At 37.1% G+C, this 16,400-nt stretch overlaps 1 protein-coding gene across 3 annotated transcripts in view; it reads left to right on the top strand.

Moving 5' to 3' along the window:
* Positions 1-15,933, top strand: part of STIM2 (stromal interaction molecule 2) — a 69,931-nt gene extending 53,998 nt beyond the window's left edge. Inside the window, exons 5-13 of one of the 3 annotated variants that reach the window (XM_030238841.2) lie at positions 280-395; positions 1,607-1,784; positions 2,720-2,897; positions 3,472-3,639; positions 3,838-3,938; positions 4,184-4,422; positions 7,824-8,025; positions 8,299-8,447; positions 8,838-9,008. In XM_030238841.2, the coding sequence (XP_030094701.2) occupies positions 280-395; positions 1,607-1,784; positions 2,720-2,897; positions 3,472-3,639; positions 3,838-3,938; positions 4,184-4,422; positions 7,824-8,025; positions 8,299-8,447; positions 8,838-8,875 (1,369 nt within the window). In that variant the 3' untranslated portion in view covers positions 8,876-9,008. Of the gene's footprint in view, positions 1-279; positions 396-1,606; positions 1,785-2,719; positions 2,898-3,471; positions 3,640-3,837; positions 3,939-4,183; positions 4,423-7,823; positions 8,026-8,298; positions 8,448-8,837 lie in introns of all 3 variants that reach the window. The other 2 variants (XM_030238840.2, XM_050973597.1) reach the window with 2 other exon arrangements.
* The last annotated feature ends 467 nt before the right edge of the window (positions 15,934-16,400 follow it).

Below are 16,400 nucleotides of genomic sequence, written 5' to 3'. Positions count from 1 at the left end.
GGTGTCATGAGTCTGTAAATATACCTTTAACTATGCTGAATGGATTTATTTAATGATTTGTTTTCCAGAAAGAAAAGAATAGTTAAATGAATTTATTTTCTTCTCTTGCCACTTGCTGATATGCATTTATATAGCATTACTGCTGTATTGTATTTCTCACTCTTAATTGCCTAGCTGTAATCTGTATAACTGTGGGAAATGCTATTGATGTCTTTTTTGCATAGACTGATTTTGAATATAATTTATGGAATAGGTAACATTTTGTCTTGTCATTAACAGGATAGCAGTAAATGAACATGCTTTCATGATCTCTCACTTGAAAATAATTGACCGGAGTCATAGACAGAAGCTTCAGCTTAAAGCCTTGGATGTTGTTTTATTTGGACCTCTCACTCGTTAGTAACTTTTTGGAGTTTTTTTCTTATCTCTTGATTGTAGGAAATCAACAAAGCATATTTTCCATGCCATTTGATACTGTAGATAGGACAGCTTATCTATTTTGTGGATGTGCTGATGGATGGCTTGGCATGCATTGTGGAACTCTGCAATGAATTAAAAAAGGTTATTAGGTGCTGTGAGCAGAATAAAGGTTCACTTCTCTGTGTAAGATCATGTAGAAATTTTAGTATAGCCTCACATGACAGATGGATTTTGGCTTTTGTGTCACAAGTAGTGTCTCTAAAGATTTTTGATTGTTTAAATTACATTTATAGCTAAGGTTCCATTCACTTCTCAATTAGCTTGGACAGTGCAGCTGGGATGCTGAAATGAGAGGGGATGACCTTCCCCAGGAAGAAAAGATGGTGATGAAAATCCAACACCTGAGTCTTTTGTGCATACTTGAGTTTGAGTGCAGTTAAATTTAATGCAGGACTTCCACATCTGACCCATTTTACCATAGGCAGCCATGTCCATACCACATCACCAGTGCTGTGCATGCTTGCTTGTACACAGTTACAGCTCTGCTCTTGTACTGTGCATGTCAGGTGCTCCTGAACTAGTCAGGCCAGATCTGAGCTGGGGATTTTAGGGAAAAAAAAAAAAGCACTTTGTGTTAGACCTTTAATGCTCACAGAAACTGTCTTTACAGAGGTGCAAGTGACTATAAAAGTTGTGCTAACAAAGATGTGTTCTGTGAATCTTGGATATGATAATTTGACAATCCAACTTTTACTTTTAAAAAGTGCTGCTGTACCAATTTAAAATGTACTTGATTTTTCCCAAGTGTGTTTTTTAACTCAGCATAGGGTACTTAAGAGGGTGCAGACTGGGGAGAACTTGCTCAAATCTAGTTACACCTCTTACTGGCCTGATGCAGTGCAATTGTGGAACTCTATTTAACTCTAAATAAAGGTACTGTATGTACTGTAAAGGGGTTTAGTAAGCTTGTAAGTATGTACTGTAAAGGGGTTTAGTAAGCTTTTCTCAGTCTAATGAGTGTTTTAGTCTAGATGAAGTAAATTTTATTAGAGCAGACCTGCTTATGGAAAATGCTGGAATACATTTGTATGTTCTGTCATCTTTTAGGCTGGGGAGAGTGGGGGAAGGCCTTAGTCTGTTGTCTGTATCAATGAACTAGTTAATGATGGTGTTGTTCTCTGCACAGGTCCCCCTCACAACTGGATGAAGGATTTTATATTAACAGTTTCTATAGTTATTGGTTTTGGAGGCTGCTGGTTTGCATATACACAGAACAGAACTTCAAGAGAACATATCACAAAAATGATGAAGGACTTAGAAAGTCTCCAAACAGCAGAGCAAAGTCTTCTTGACTTGCAGGAAAGGTATAAAACCTAAAAGAAAAAAAAAGTCCTTTTGTTTTGAGGTTAAACACAAATGCAGATCCTTTACAGTCTAAAGTTTTTTGCATTAACTGCCTTTGGATTTTGTTCATCTTCCTTTTGCATGGAAATTATGATTTCAGTGGTGCTGATTTCTTGGGTAGAGACTGCTCCTGGATATTTTAGCAGGCAATGCAAACTTGTGGATGAAGGTAGATAATAGAGGCTCAGTCTTTTTTCCTACAGATTTACATGTATGTATTGTTGTTTTCATATAATTACAGTTTATTTTAAATAGTTGCATACATAGGAATGAGAACACTTTTTCTCTTTTTAAGCTTTTAAGATTGAAACAGACCTGAGCTGATTAGTTTCTATTGCATATATAGCAATGTGAAAGCTGATAGTCTGTGGTGCACAGACTATCAGCTTGTAACACAATTGTCTATAGAGACAATTGTTATTGTGTAACACAATTGTCCATAGAGACTTGGGTTTTGATACTACCCTTCTAGTGATAGTTCACTTAAAAGTTTGGGTGTTTTGCCTGGTGTGGATATCACATTCTGTGATGCAATTGCTGCTGATTCCTGAAGCTTGCAGAGTCTTTGTTATCACAGAATGGTTGAGGTTGGAAGAGACTTCTGGATGTCCAGCCCCTCCTGCTCAAGCAGGTCCATCTAGAACAGGTTGCCTAGGACCATGTGCAGGTGGTTTCTGAATATGTTCAAGGATGGAGACTCTACCACCTCTTTGGGCAACCTGTGCCAATGTTCAGTCCCTCTCATGGTGAAAGTGTTTTCTGATGTTCAGATGGAACCTCATGTGCTTTGGTTTGTGCCCATTGCCCTGTTGCTGGATGCATTTTTTTATCCTGAGGACTGCAACTTTTAACAAATATGCTGTGTATTTTCTCATATTTTTGTTGAATTGTGAAGGCTTGAGAAGGCACAAGAAGAGAATAGAAATGTTGCTGTTGAAAAGCAAAATCTGGAGCGCAAAATGATGGATGAGATCAATGATGCAAAACGTGAAGCTCATCGCCTCAGGGAATTGAGAGAGGGAGCTGAATGTGAGCTCAGCAGGCTCAAATATGCAGAGGAAGAGTTAGTACAGGTATCTGCCAGCTGTTAATAAATTTAGTGTTGACTTTAAATTGGTCCTAGTTTTATTAGATCCTCAGTAGTGTTTAAAACATCATTCCCCAAATGCTGGATTTGAATGGAAGAATTCTAAGAGTGCTTAATGATTGTGTGTCAGTCATGCCATTATCTAGTAAAATAATCCTGAAACTATTAAGAAGCTGTAAGCTTTGTATATTAGCTTATCATATTCTGGGATTCACTTGAAAAAAATATTTACAAAAGCTTTTTTTATCTTGTTATTAGAAGAGAGAGAGTAGCTTTGTTTCATCTGAGTAGCAATAAATTTGGATTTATTGCACTAAAAAAATTATCGTCTTATAAAAATATTTACACTTCGAATTAGGAACTGTATAGCATTGGAAAAAATATGGAGGGTCATATGCTAGATTTCAGAGCTGTCAGGTCTGCATACCTGACAACAATCAGCACACACCAAAACACTTTCAAGCTTTGCTATGTTGCTGTGGGCTGTAAAGGTGCTTATAATTCACCGGTTAGTTCTAATGATACTTTTGGTGACACTTTCATTTCTTCTTGATTGCTAGGTTCGTATGGCTTTAAAAAAGGCGGAGAAGGAATTTGAGTTGAGAAGTAATTGGTCTGTTCCTGAAGCTTTGCAGAAGTGGCTTCAGTTAACACATGAAGTTGAAGTACAATATTACAATATCAAAAGACAGCATGCAGAAATGCAATTAGCAATTGCTAAAGATGAGGTAATTAATTATTCTTCAGCTACTTAAAGATTTTTCTGATCTGTTGCTAGAGATATGAAATAGTAATCACAAAGCAGATAAGCATTTGTGCTTTTTCTTCTCTGAATTGTTGTTTGCTACCTGTCACTATTGCTAATGTTTTGTCATCTGTTAATTATGTTACTAGTTTTATGCATCTCACTTTACTTTGCTTTCTAGGCAGAAAAGATAAAAAAGAAGAGAAGCACTGTATTTGGAACATTACATGTTGCACACAGCTCCTCCCTGGATGAAGTGGACCATAAAATTCTTGAAGCAAAGTAAGAGGGTTACTGGGACAGGATGCATATTCTTTTGTGATTATTTGCTCCCAGAACAGAACTCCCAGAGAGTTATGGAATTGAGTGTCTTAGCGGTTTTGCACTTTACAAAAGCAATTTAAAAATTACTAAAATGTGAATATTTCAACAGCTGTAATGGTTTTTCTGGTATGCTGGAATGAGTGTGCTGCTTATCTTTATCAATAAGTACAGTGTATATAATTTTAATCTGTGTCTTTCTTCAGGAAAGCACTCTCGGAGTTGACGACGTGTTTGCGGGAGCGTCTGTATCGATGGCAACAGATTGAGAAGATTTGCGGGTTTCAAATCGCACACAATTCTGGGCTACCAAGCTTGACCTCCTCTCTCTACTCTGATCACAGCTGGGTAGTTATGCCTCGAGTTTCCATTCCTCCCTACCCAATTGCAGGGGGAGTTGATGACTTAGATGAAGACACTCCTCCAATAGTTTCACAGTTTCATGGTAAGTGATAAGCTCAGTAAAAAGAAAGAGGAAAAGCTGTGGGACATGGGATTTTCAAGTCAGGTGGGAGAAGAGTACTGAAATCAAACAGCATTAAATCAAAGTCAAAAAGACCAAAATTCCATGTAGGATTTCAGATACTAGCTCCAGTGGGACTTAAATGGAAAAGTGGGTTTTGTAGTGAAGATAACATGAAGAAAAAGGCTCTATTTTGTTTCAGTGGGAGAGTGGGGCAAATTCAGCTAAGGTTTTGAAAGTGGTTGTCAACCTTGGATTGCTACTTAAACAAAAGTTTGTAATGAATAATGCTGAGTTTGTTAGCTCAGATGGAAGGGATGAAGTTAGTCCGGGGTTCCTTGAGCTATGAGAAAGATCAGATCCTTTGGGAGGCCGCATGCTACATAGCCTTGTGCACATTCTTTAGTGGTTGGAACAAAATCCTGTTGTTCAAGGGAAGCTTTCAGGCAGAATGTTTGTGTTTGGATACAGTGGCTTGGTTGTTTGAGTGTGTCAGAGAGGCCGAGTTCTGGAGGGAGAGAAGTCCAGCTTTGGTTAAACTATGATCAGAAGATATACACTGGGGATTCAGACCACCCTTGTATCATGAGTCATTGTGTCAGAACAAGAGCCTGCTTCGTGGAGCTTGTGATTAACTGGACTCTAGAGGCAAATTGAAAAGATGAGCTCCTATGCAGTTGTTCAAACAAGCTGTTTTAAGCTGAGGAATGAGTAGGAAGGAAAACTGTCATGTGGATACATTTTTCTTCCAGGGCTGGGATTCTCAGAAGAAATTCAAACTGTATTTTAAAATAGCATAAGGTTGCCACTTGGCTGGCTTCACTTAATATGCCTTGGGCACTTGTTTTTATTTTTAATGTACCAACCTTTTTTTCTGCAGACCACAGTGAAAAGTTCATTAATCCTCTTGCAACTTACTGCAAGTTCTGATCGTTTCTAAGGAATGCTGTTTCTCTAGTTGCCTTCAGTGCAAATACTTTCATTTTCACCCTAGCAACAAATTTATTGAAGACCCAATAAAATAGGGATGCCTAGAGTGAAGCTTCCAATTCTGTATCGAGAAGTCTGTGGTCTGATTTCAAAATGAAGCGCTCCATTTATTGTTATGATTTTCCAGATGGTCTACAATGATAGCACTTGGATATGTGTAAAAAAACTTCAGACTTGTGAGTTTTTTTAGTCACTCTTCTCATTTAGCTCTTGCTTAGAAGTGAAGCCAGAGAAGAAAGTGCAGTTGATTCAAAGGAACTACAATTAGGAAAGGACTGTACTGTTTGTAAGAGCATACTTAGCTGAAACTTTACTGTATGAGGAAAATATGCTAAATGATCTGCTGTTGAAACTAGTGTTGAGGAGTCGAATTACTGTAGGTTAGTTCAGTGAATACTGAATTATTCCCATCCTTTAGACAAAAATAACAAATGCACACGAGAAAGGACAGAAGCATAATGGCTTGTCTTGGTCATGAGGCTTCAGGCAAAATGCACCATGCAGGAGGTCACTTAAGAAGGGCTATTTCTATTACTGGATCTAAAGTGGACTGGGCTATTGCCTTGCCCCAACATCCTCTGGACTCATAAGATTGACAGTGTTTGAAGTCTGTTGGACAGGGTTCTTTGTGCCAGAGCAATTGCATTGATAGGCTTATATGGTGTCAAGTAATAGAGCTGTTTGATCAATCTCAAGCTGAACAACAAAAATGAATTAAGAAATAGTGTCTGACACTGGAAAAAAAGTCCTTACAGCTAGAAGGTGATAATGAAACTTTGATTTTTCCATTGGCTCATTAGGATTCAGCTGGTTCCTTGATTTAGTGAGCTTCATTTGGACTGGAAAATTCTACATGTTCAATTGTCATAGCTGAATTCTTCCTATTCCTGTGTGCATACACCTACAAAGGATCAAAATGCTTGTTACTTCTCTGAAAATTCACCGGTGGTGCAATCTTTGGTTTTTTTGTTGTTGTTTGGGTTTTTTTTGTTTGTTTGGTTTTTTTTTGTTTTTTTGTTTGTTTGTTTGGTTGGTTTTTTTAGTACCAGTAGGTAGAATGGTATCTGAATTTACCTGGACCTATAGCACAAATTTCCCAAAGAGATTCTTACTCTCTTATCTCAGTTCACATTTGCTCTTTGAGGAATTTTTTTTTGTAATGACACAAGATGATTTTTGAGTTCCCAACACGCTTTTAAGGTCAGTAGGGAATTCCTCAAAAGTAATATTAGCAGTTTGAGTTACATGTAAATTGTCATGTTGAGAATTGCAAACCTTTCTTTCCTGCTCAGGAGTGGAAATAAATCTGTATGTTGGCCAAGGTGCAGTTACTTCCCATTTAGTGAAAATTGTGGTTTTCTGTACTAAAAGAGAGTGTACAACTTGTCCTTTTCTGAGATTCCAGGAAGGGAAACTGTAACTTATATGATGATAAACTGGCATTGCAGAAAATCAAATGTATTTTGTCAGGCTAGACATCCTTGTCTACAAAAATAATTGAAGGGATTTTTAGCATGTTGTGGTTGTTTAAACAATTTTGATCACCAATAAGGATCTCGTGTATCTTACATAAGCAGTGTTGCAATCCATGGGACAGTTTGAGGAGGGGTGTGAAACATCCTAAGACCTGCAGCTTGCCTGAAAAGAGGTCTGTAGATTTTTTTCTGTACAAGTATTGCTGCCTAATAATCTTTTGAAGGAGGAATTGGATTAGGAACACTTGAGTTTATCACTTCCTGTTGGGTACTTTGCTGATGAAGTCTTGTGTGGCTGTCTCCACCCATTCTTAGTATTTTTACTTCCAGAAATTCATAGTTAGCCTGGCAAGAGACAATGTTATCTAAAAGAAAGTTCTTGATCTTAAAATGAGGTTGAATTATTTATTTTCTGTCATGTTAAACGAAATTGGTCTTCTCCATGTAGCCTGTTCTTCAGCTAGTGTAGTGTATATCACTTGGCTGTTTGGTTAGTCATACCAACATTGCAAAACTTACATTTTCTTCTAACCTCCAAATCACCACGTAAAATACAAGACATTGTGTAACATACTAATTTAGCACTGCTATTTTTAGATTATGAAGGGTTGGGAGTTCCAGTAGAGTCTTTCTTTTTGTTCTCAAGAGAGCACAGTGAGCCAGAGCTTTGGTGAACTTGGTCAGGGTAGTATTTGGCAGGCACAAAATCTCTGCAGTTGCATCTTGATTTGCTGCTTCATCTAACTGTAGAATGTATGAGGTGTGTCAGTCTCTGTTCCTCTGAAACTGTCAAGCAATGTCAAAGTTGTTTAAAAGTCGCTGTCACTGAAGCAGATACCTGCTACTTAGTCTTCAGAGTAGATACTGTTAACATCAATGTCACTTGGAGGGTTTTGGTCTGCTTTTTCTCTGCCTCAGGGTCCATTGTAAAAGCTCCCAGCACTCTGGCAAGAAGCAGTAGCTTGTGTAGATCAAGACGCAGTGTTGTGCCATCATCTCCACAGTCTCAGCACGCTTTGCACTCCCCTGACCCTGACATCCTCTCTGTGTCGAGCTGCCCAGCTCTCTATCGAACTGAAGAGGAGGAGGAAGCCATTTACTTCTCTGCTGATAAACAATGGTACGGAGATTAGCAAACAGCGCTTGGAACTCTTGATAGGATTATTGAGACTAACAGTTTAGAATTAAAGGTTAAACCAAGTCAAAAGTTAAAGTAATCTGTAGGATAATATAAATTAATATAGGCTACATGGCGCAGAGAGTTCTTGTCTGGTATGTGTATGTAAATAGCTAGCATGTCATGTACAGTTAAGTAATGTTACAATCCAGGGTGCACTGAACTAACCCTGATTCTCCATTACAATATGTTACTGGCTTTTACATCTGAAACTAGGATCAAAAGCAATGTCAGCTACTGGGCGAAGAGGAGATGGATGGTAACACAATTCTTACAGCATGTTGAGCGTGTACCTACTCTTGTTACATGGCCTCATAGGAAAAGGTTAAATTCCTTTTGGAAGGAGCAAATGAGCTTGTTGAAAGGTAGGGACACTTGTCCTGAAGAAACTTTTTGTATATGATAGGCTTAAATCTCCTTCTTTCATTTCATAACTTTTCTGACTTCACGTGCCAGAAAGATAGACTTTGTTCTTTGAAGTGAGATACAAATGACTGATTGTGGGCAGATGCTGCTGCCCACAAAAGCAAGATTGCACAAACTAATTCCCTTAAGTTTAGATAATAAAATGATGTAATGCAAGTTGTAACTTAAAATGTTTAACTTGATTTTTCTTTTTGTTTAATTAACTACTAAGGCAAAGTGTGGGTGGTGCTTTTAGACTAATGTTATTGATTCTAAATAAATTTCCTTTTTAACTGTATGAAGGAAATTGTAGTTTCATTATATTTTCTCTTCTTTTTGCTCTGACTCAGGGAAGTACAGGAAACAGGTTCGGAATGTGACTCCTTAAATTCATCCATTGGAAGAAAACAGTCTCCTCCAGCAAGTCTTGAGATGTACCAGACAATTTCTCCTCAGAAAGTATCACCAGAAGAATTCTCACTTGAGGAATCATCTACGGGAGACTCCTCTTCTCTAACTGCAGATGTTTCTAGGGGCTCTCCTGACTGTGTAGGCATGGCAGAAACTAAGAGCATGATCTTTAGTCCTGCAAGCAAAGTTTATAATGGAATCCTGGAGAAGTCTTGCAGCATGAACCAGCTTTCAACTGGGATCCCAGTCCCAAAGCCTCGTCACACCTCATGTTCTTCGACCGGCAGTGATAGCAAACCCGGCCACGAAGCTGCTTCTGTGCCCAGGATAAGCAGCATCCCACAGGACCTCTACCAGAATGGTGAAAAAAATAAAAAGCCATCAAAAATAAAAAACCTCTTTAAGAAGAAGTGTAAGTGAGGTGGGCAGAAGAAAACCTTATAGTAATATTATAAGAACTCTATTTTTTAAATCTTTAGGAATGTAATTCCATTTGAGCATTCCAGAGTGGATGCCCTAATGGAATACTCTGTAGGTCACCTATATTTAATGACCGTACTGTCAACGGTTGTGCCAGCTGTCAATGAGAAATCATTAAAACATTCAGACAGTTTACATTAATTTCTGCCTATTTATTTCTTTATTTTTTTAGGTTGTCTTTTTCAGCTTTTTTTTTTTCAATTTGATTTGTTGGGCTTTTTTAAGTTTATTCATAAACCATTTTTAAGCCACTTTGGACTTCTAAGCTTTAATGGACTAGTAAGCCTTTCTGGGCTTGCCAAAGTTTCTTGTTTACTGGAGCATCTTCCTGTCTTTCCATAGAAATAGGACATTTATCTACTGGACTTTAACAAAAATAAAAGAAGTAGAATAGAACTAAATGAATTGCACTACTGTTTTACAGACTGGAACAGTCTCTGCAAGTGAAACTGAAAGACTTATATTTGACTGAGAAGATGAATCTTTTCACTTTTAGATCTTTTGGGGTTTTTAAGTAGAATTTAGCATTTCTAATTGACTTGATATCTGGAAATGGAAATGTCATGCTTTTATTATGGGAAGCTTTGTTAGATGCATTTATTATTAGAATGGTTCAAGTCCTGCTGTAAAGTTCATTTTTTTCCCAGGACTTTCACTGTGATTTTAATTCACTGCAGGCTGTATGAGAAACAAAAAAAAAAAAAAGAAGAAAAGAAGAAAAAAGTAAATTACCAAGAGAACAGGCTCTTGATTCCTTATGCAAGATGGTTGTGAAACTTGACTGAAGACTGAAAAAATTCACTTCTCAAAATGAGGAGGGGGAATAGTAGCTTTTGTTTACAGATTGACAGACAATGGACATTTGGGTTGTGAAAGTTTGTACTGTGGTAAAGATAATAAATTGGAAGCATTATTGTGCTTGGGAATGTTCCAATTCTAGCTGATGCTTGTTTCAGACGTGTTTCAGAGGTCCTTTTAATTGGAAACTGTTGTAGGCTACATTGCTTCTGCTTACTGCTGTGTATAAGTTATTATATTTTTTGAATTAGCTATTATTGTCTTAATGTCCTCCTTTTGTAAGATTTCATACACTTTATTTTTGTATAGTTTGAAGATTTAGCTGTTCAGAGATGTCTGAAGTAAATGGTATAATTTTATAATGCATACTGTTATACTAACTCATAATTTTAGATATAAAGACAGATATAAAGGTGAGATGACCTGCTTCAGATAAAAGCAATTTTTGTGAAGCTTTTTTAGGGAGAGATGAAATTACTGTGAGGTAACAAGGAAGCCTTCTTAGGGTAGCAGTAGCTAGGTGTTCAAAACCATATTTTTATTTTTTTTAAACAGTTGGAGACAAGAAATGTATGGCTTAAGCACCAGTGCCTTTTATTCAGTTTGAAAATATTAATACTGAGCAGGAATTTCTTCTGAGGTACATTCCAAAGAAATATCTCCTGCTCTAGTCAACAGAAGCAATTTACCCAGTGATGACTAAACAGTCTCAGATCTTCCATAGGGGTGTGCTCATTGCCTCAGTAGCAGGTGCCACTGCCAGGGACTTGAGATCAGGGGCTCACTTCTTGCCAATATCTGTGTGATGTACTGTGTGAAAGAATTATTTCACGGACTGCCTACATTTTTCCTAGTAAGGAGCCTTCAAAATCTGTAGCCAATTGAAATCAAGTGATATGTGTCTTTTCTGTCATTTTCTATTTAGGTTCCACTGTGCATACCCAATGTGTTAGTTCTCTCCTCAAGAAGTGGTGGTGATTTTAACAGATTTACTGTGATTAGAGACATGGTTGAAGGAGAAGGGTTATAAAATGGGGTGGAGACCTTGCATGTGCAAGTACTTTAAATGTACATTAGTTAATTCCTTAAGAGAACAGAAATAATCCAGAGTTTTGTTGTCTAACAGAGACTGATTGTAGGCCATCTATGCAGAAAATCATGGGACAAATCAACTATTTGATAAAGTTTGCAGAAGAAAAAATGGTGGAATAGAAAATAATGAGAACATAATATTGTTCCATTACTCTCTGAATCATCAGATTGACCAGCTGTAGCTTCAAAATAAAGTAATTGCAAGGTAGCAATGGTCTCTTTGAACAAAGATTGTGCACTCTATACATGACAGACAACAAAAAGCAGTGATGAAAAAAGACTTGTGTGAAGAACCACCTCAATGCTGAGCCTTCAAGAGCTGTAGTTTAAAGCCTGATGAAGTACTTGAACATCTACAAAGGGAACAATTACTTTTATGCAAGTAGGGAACTTCCTGTGCCTCCCAAACAACATGGAGAAGACTACTACCAGAAAAACCTTGGTGCACTTGAGAAGGCTATAGGAATAATTGAGTTTAAAATAAGATCTGGGGCCGGTGTGAGGTTTGAGTAACTCTGTCTCTGTCATTACCAAAAAAGTTGAAGTGGCATTTTGGTACTGGAGAGTAAACATTTACACGTGGAGGACAAGCTGGTACTGAGTAGTGGAAGAACAGCCCTTAATTCTGCTATCAAAATTGGGCAAACTCAAATATTGAGAAGCAAAACAGACAAATTCAGTTTTCTGTAGTAAGTATAACTAAAAGTGAAATAGAGGAGGTATTGAACTCTTAATTGGCTGAGAGTTCCAGTGCTAAGTATCTTTTTAAAAAAAACAAGCTATTTTCTGGAAAAATTACTTCTTTATGCTGTACAAACAAATCAGATAAGATTATCATAGTGATAGATTTTGGCTTCAAAATTGCAAACCTTTGGAGCACAGACGACTCTCAACACTCAGTGTATCACCAGCTGTAGTAAGTAAGTAACTTCCTGTAACTTGATAGCTGCTTTTTAATTTGTGTTAGAAAACAAAAGTCTTAAATTGATACAATTCATACAATAAGTGGTGAGTATTATATGTTGGAGGACAAACTAATTCTACGTTAATTGAGTTTCTTTTTTATTATTTTAATAGCCACTTGCATTTCTTGCCATTTAAATTTGTCCACAATGTAAGTGGCTTCCATTGCTCCTCTTGCAGAAATTCCCATCTTTAAATGGTTGGAGTCATGTTTTTGAGGGATGCTGAGAGCACTGGCTCTGAGGTAGGTCTTCACTGGCAGTCATCAAATCCAGTCTTAACATGTGGCACACGTCCACATCTAAGGAGTGAGACAATGTGCCTCAAAAGTTTCTCTGTTCCATTTGCTACCAGTGTAACTTGAACTCACTGGCAGGCAGTGAGTCCAGCCAGCATTCCAACCACTAGGATTCATAGGGCATATCAGTCACTTGAGACAGTCAGCTAGTGTCATTAGAGATTGGTTTGTGGGATTTTGTTTTGTTTGCTTTGGGTGTTTTTTTGCTTTTATAGCTAAAATCCATGTTCTATTTTTAATGTTCTGGTATTTCAGATGATGAGGCTCTTTGCTATTTAAATATTTTGTTAGAGTGCTTTGTCAGGACAGCAGCTCCTTTGTGGAAATTGCCTAAAAGACTTCTCCCTGTTTAAGTTGCTGTTGAAGTCACTTGTAAACTGAAGAAGTGTCAAATGTAAGGTTCTGTATAAAGAAGAAAAAAAATCCCAGTTCTTCCAAACAAACACAAACCTTTCCACAATTCTTACTAAAGCTACATGACATTTGATTAACATACAAGTTTTGGGAAAGGCATATTGGTTACCATGGGGAATGGTTTTTACCATTTTATTAGTGGACTTAGAGATTAAAACAGCTGATTGCATTTGTGTTTTTTGGTTTTTCATTTTGGCTGGTTCCCCTCCATCCCTCATCCCCACAGCTCAGTGATGGAACTTGAAATTGTTCATTGGCAGTTCCAGGCATATGTCAACTTTTCTTCCTCCACTGGTACCTAGGTAGTGGATTACCCTCTACTTCCTGAAGGGCAATTTGCTGAAAGAGTAAAAATTCTCAATTGTCGTCCAAGTAGTAATGTTATAGTAAGAATGTAGTTCCTTGTTTGGAAGCTAGAGGATGATGAAGCCGAGAATACTTGATTTCAGTTTTCTTACGATATTTATGGATGCCAGCTGGAGTTAGACAGTAATTTACAACTGATTAAAAGCCTAAAAAGATAAAGCTAATTAGAAATTAAAGCTTTCAAGATTTTGCTCTTTTGTTTCCCAAAATATGGGAACATGGCTTGCACAGGAGGTAGATGAGCTGATTAGTGTTTCTCATATCACCAGCTTTTAGAGTTTCAGGATAGTTTCATTCCATTTCCATGATACATTGCTGGAGAGGGATTGCTACCTTACTTTCATAAGTATGCAGGGAAATATTTTTTTTTCCATTCAATTGCAAGCATATTTATGAGCACTGGAGAATATAAATAATTGGTTTTTTTTTAAACCAAATACAGGAATTACTAATTCTTGGACCTCTTGTCTATTTGCTTATCTCCTTGTGCAGTATGTTAAGTTGGATGAACGCATTTTTCTAATCTGTTCCAGTTGCTTTTACTATAGGGTTGTGTTACTATCTCATGCTTGAATCACTGCTCCAAATTGCTTATAGGCATTGTAATCCTGGGTGTTGCATCTTCATGGTGAAGCCTTCTATGCCTGGTTGAGTCTAAGTGCTGATAACATTTTCTGCTAGTGACACAGATGTTGGGATAACTAATAACCAAAAATTGCCTGCAGAGTTTGGCTGCCTGACAGTGTGTAGATGTTTAGGTGACCATTCTTTGAGGCTTCATTAGCAATTCAGATGTGTCATTCAGGTATTCAACAGATAGTTTTTGCTTCCAGCCCAGTACAGATGGTGTTTTTCTGACTCTCCACTTAGTCCTCTGTTACATAAACAGAATGCACCACTTCATATAAGTGGTAACAATATCAAAGTTTATTATTCCTGGGTGCTCTTGTATCTGATGTTGCTTAAGCAGATGGCAGTACTTACCAATCTACTTCAGGCATTCAGAAATAAAGTAGATTTGTGTTATCTTTTGTTTTTCTTTACAACTTTAAATCTCAAGTTTGCCAAATTTTGTGTGTGTGTGTTCTCTGTATTTAATGCTTCACTGAAATGAAAGTGGGAAAGTTGATTTTTGTTTAGATGTTAAGGATTACACAATTGAGCAAGGTAAGAAGAAATGCCTCTTGCTGATTGGAGAGGATGAAAAATGTTCAGTGATATTTAATCTCCTAAGGAACACTCACATTTTGGATTGCTGGAGATAAGAGGTTAATTCAGTCTCAAGGCTTTCAGATCAGTAACTTTTTATCCAACAAAAACCCCCACTTTCATCTTTACATGTACTCTCCAGGGTACATGTAAAGACAGAGTACCTTCTTACTTCTAATTTCTATTCGGTTTTTCACCCAGCATTAAATTTAGTAGTTGCAGAACTAACCGTGGTGATTGCCAGACCTCAGAGCAGTTTCAGAGAACCTTTAGTAGCATGTCTTCATGTCAGTTTTGGTTTAATATGTGCTAAAGACATCTGAATCAAAACTTTGTCCTTCACATTCCTTTTATTTTAATTCAGCACAGTTCTTTGTGATCCCTCCGCTGTTAAAAACCAGGTACTGGTAGTTGTTTCTAGTTTAGAGTATTACAGGATTTTTTCAGTTGGGAATTACTAAAAGATAAATGATAAATAGTTGCCTTTTAAAGACTTTGTCACAGCTGGATATTGTAAAAACACTGCTGTACTTCAGGTGAAACGAGGTAGAGCATTGACTGGTGTGATTTGTGTCTGAGTGGTAAAGTTATCCTTTAATTATCCTTTGATTGTTTATTTGTGTCTTAAGTTAATGCTGCACAATTATTTTCAGACTTGAATTCATTTAAAATTAAGGTCAGTACGTCCAACCTTACAAAAGTCAGTCTTCAGTTGTCAGCCATCACTCCATTCTTACAGAAATTGATGACAATCTTGAATATTTATACTAGCTTGTTGGGTGGTAGAATGGATTCTGATAAGTCTTCAGGTGGAAGGCAGAGAACTTCTGAAGTGAACTGAGTAATCTGTGTTCTTTATCAGCTTTCAAATCCATCTCCCAGTAAGATGGAGTCTCCCCAGGGGAATGTACATGTACTTACTGCTTGGAACTTTGTAGTTAATTATATTTGGCTCTCTAATTCTATTAACTTGCATGTGTGCTTTGCTTGCTTGCTTTTCAATAGCTGACAAAATCTATAGGAGATCTTGGGAGTTTGTCTTAAAAAACTGCTGTTAAAAAAAAAGTCTGGTGAGAGAAATCTGTCAGGCTGTGAACTGAAAAGAATGAACAAAGAGACCAGCTGTTGTCTAAAAGTATGGTTTAAATAATTCTTAATGAAATGAATTGGGTAGCACATTGTCTGTTTTCACATTGCTCTCCTCCAAGCAACAAATATAATGAGAATACCCTAGACTTCAGCAAGGCTGTTTGGGAGATGTCTTGCCCTGTTTTTATTTTTAATTTAAATAACATTGAGTTGTAGTGAGTGTTCAACATATTAATGCCTGATTTATAAGATTAGCAGAATTTGAATGACTTGCATTGTTTTGTTTAATTGCTGCTTTATAAAAATGTAGATACTTGCATAAAGCCCACTGGATCTGGATGTGTTTTAATGACATAGCAAGAAGAGGACCAAGACAAGTAAATGAGTGCAAAATTTGAATCTTAAGATGTTTACTGTTCTGGGAAGAGATGTTCTCCATGCAGATTCTGCTCTTCCTCTGTTTGCTCTTGGCTTCTGTTTGTTTTCATTAGTTGAACTAAAACAAGAAAGAAAGCCCTCAGACTGACTAGTTTCTGTCTCTAATATATACACTGTACTTGCTTTTAACCTCACCTATTGCATGTTGTTAATGCTGTACACAAATGCATTTGGAGTATTTCTTTGGTGTTGTACAGCATGATGCATTTCATCCCCTCTTCTAGTTTACCTCCCATTAGCTATATATTGCTTTACAACTGGAAAAAAACCTGAATTTGGGGGAATTTAGTCTGTTGCATATAAAAATTTTTTTTTTTGTTCCCTTTCTGTGAGTCTTATGAGAAATGTCCTGCTT

Source organism: Serinus canaria, chromosome 4 (genome assembly GCF_022539315.1).
Source record: "Serinus canaria isolate serCan28SL12 chromosome 4, serCan2020, whole genome shotgun sequence".
Lineage (NCBI taxonomy): Eukaryota > Metazoa > Chordata > Aves > Passeriformes > Fringillidae > Serinus > Serinus canaria.
The sequence above is the reverse complement of the archived record's forward strand: the minus strand, read 5'-3'. Positions and strand labels throughout refer to the sequence as shown.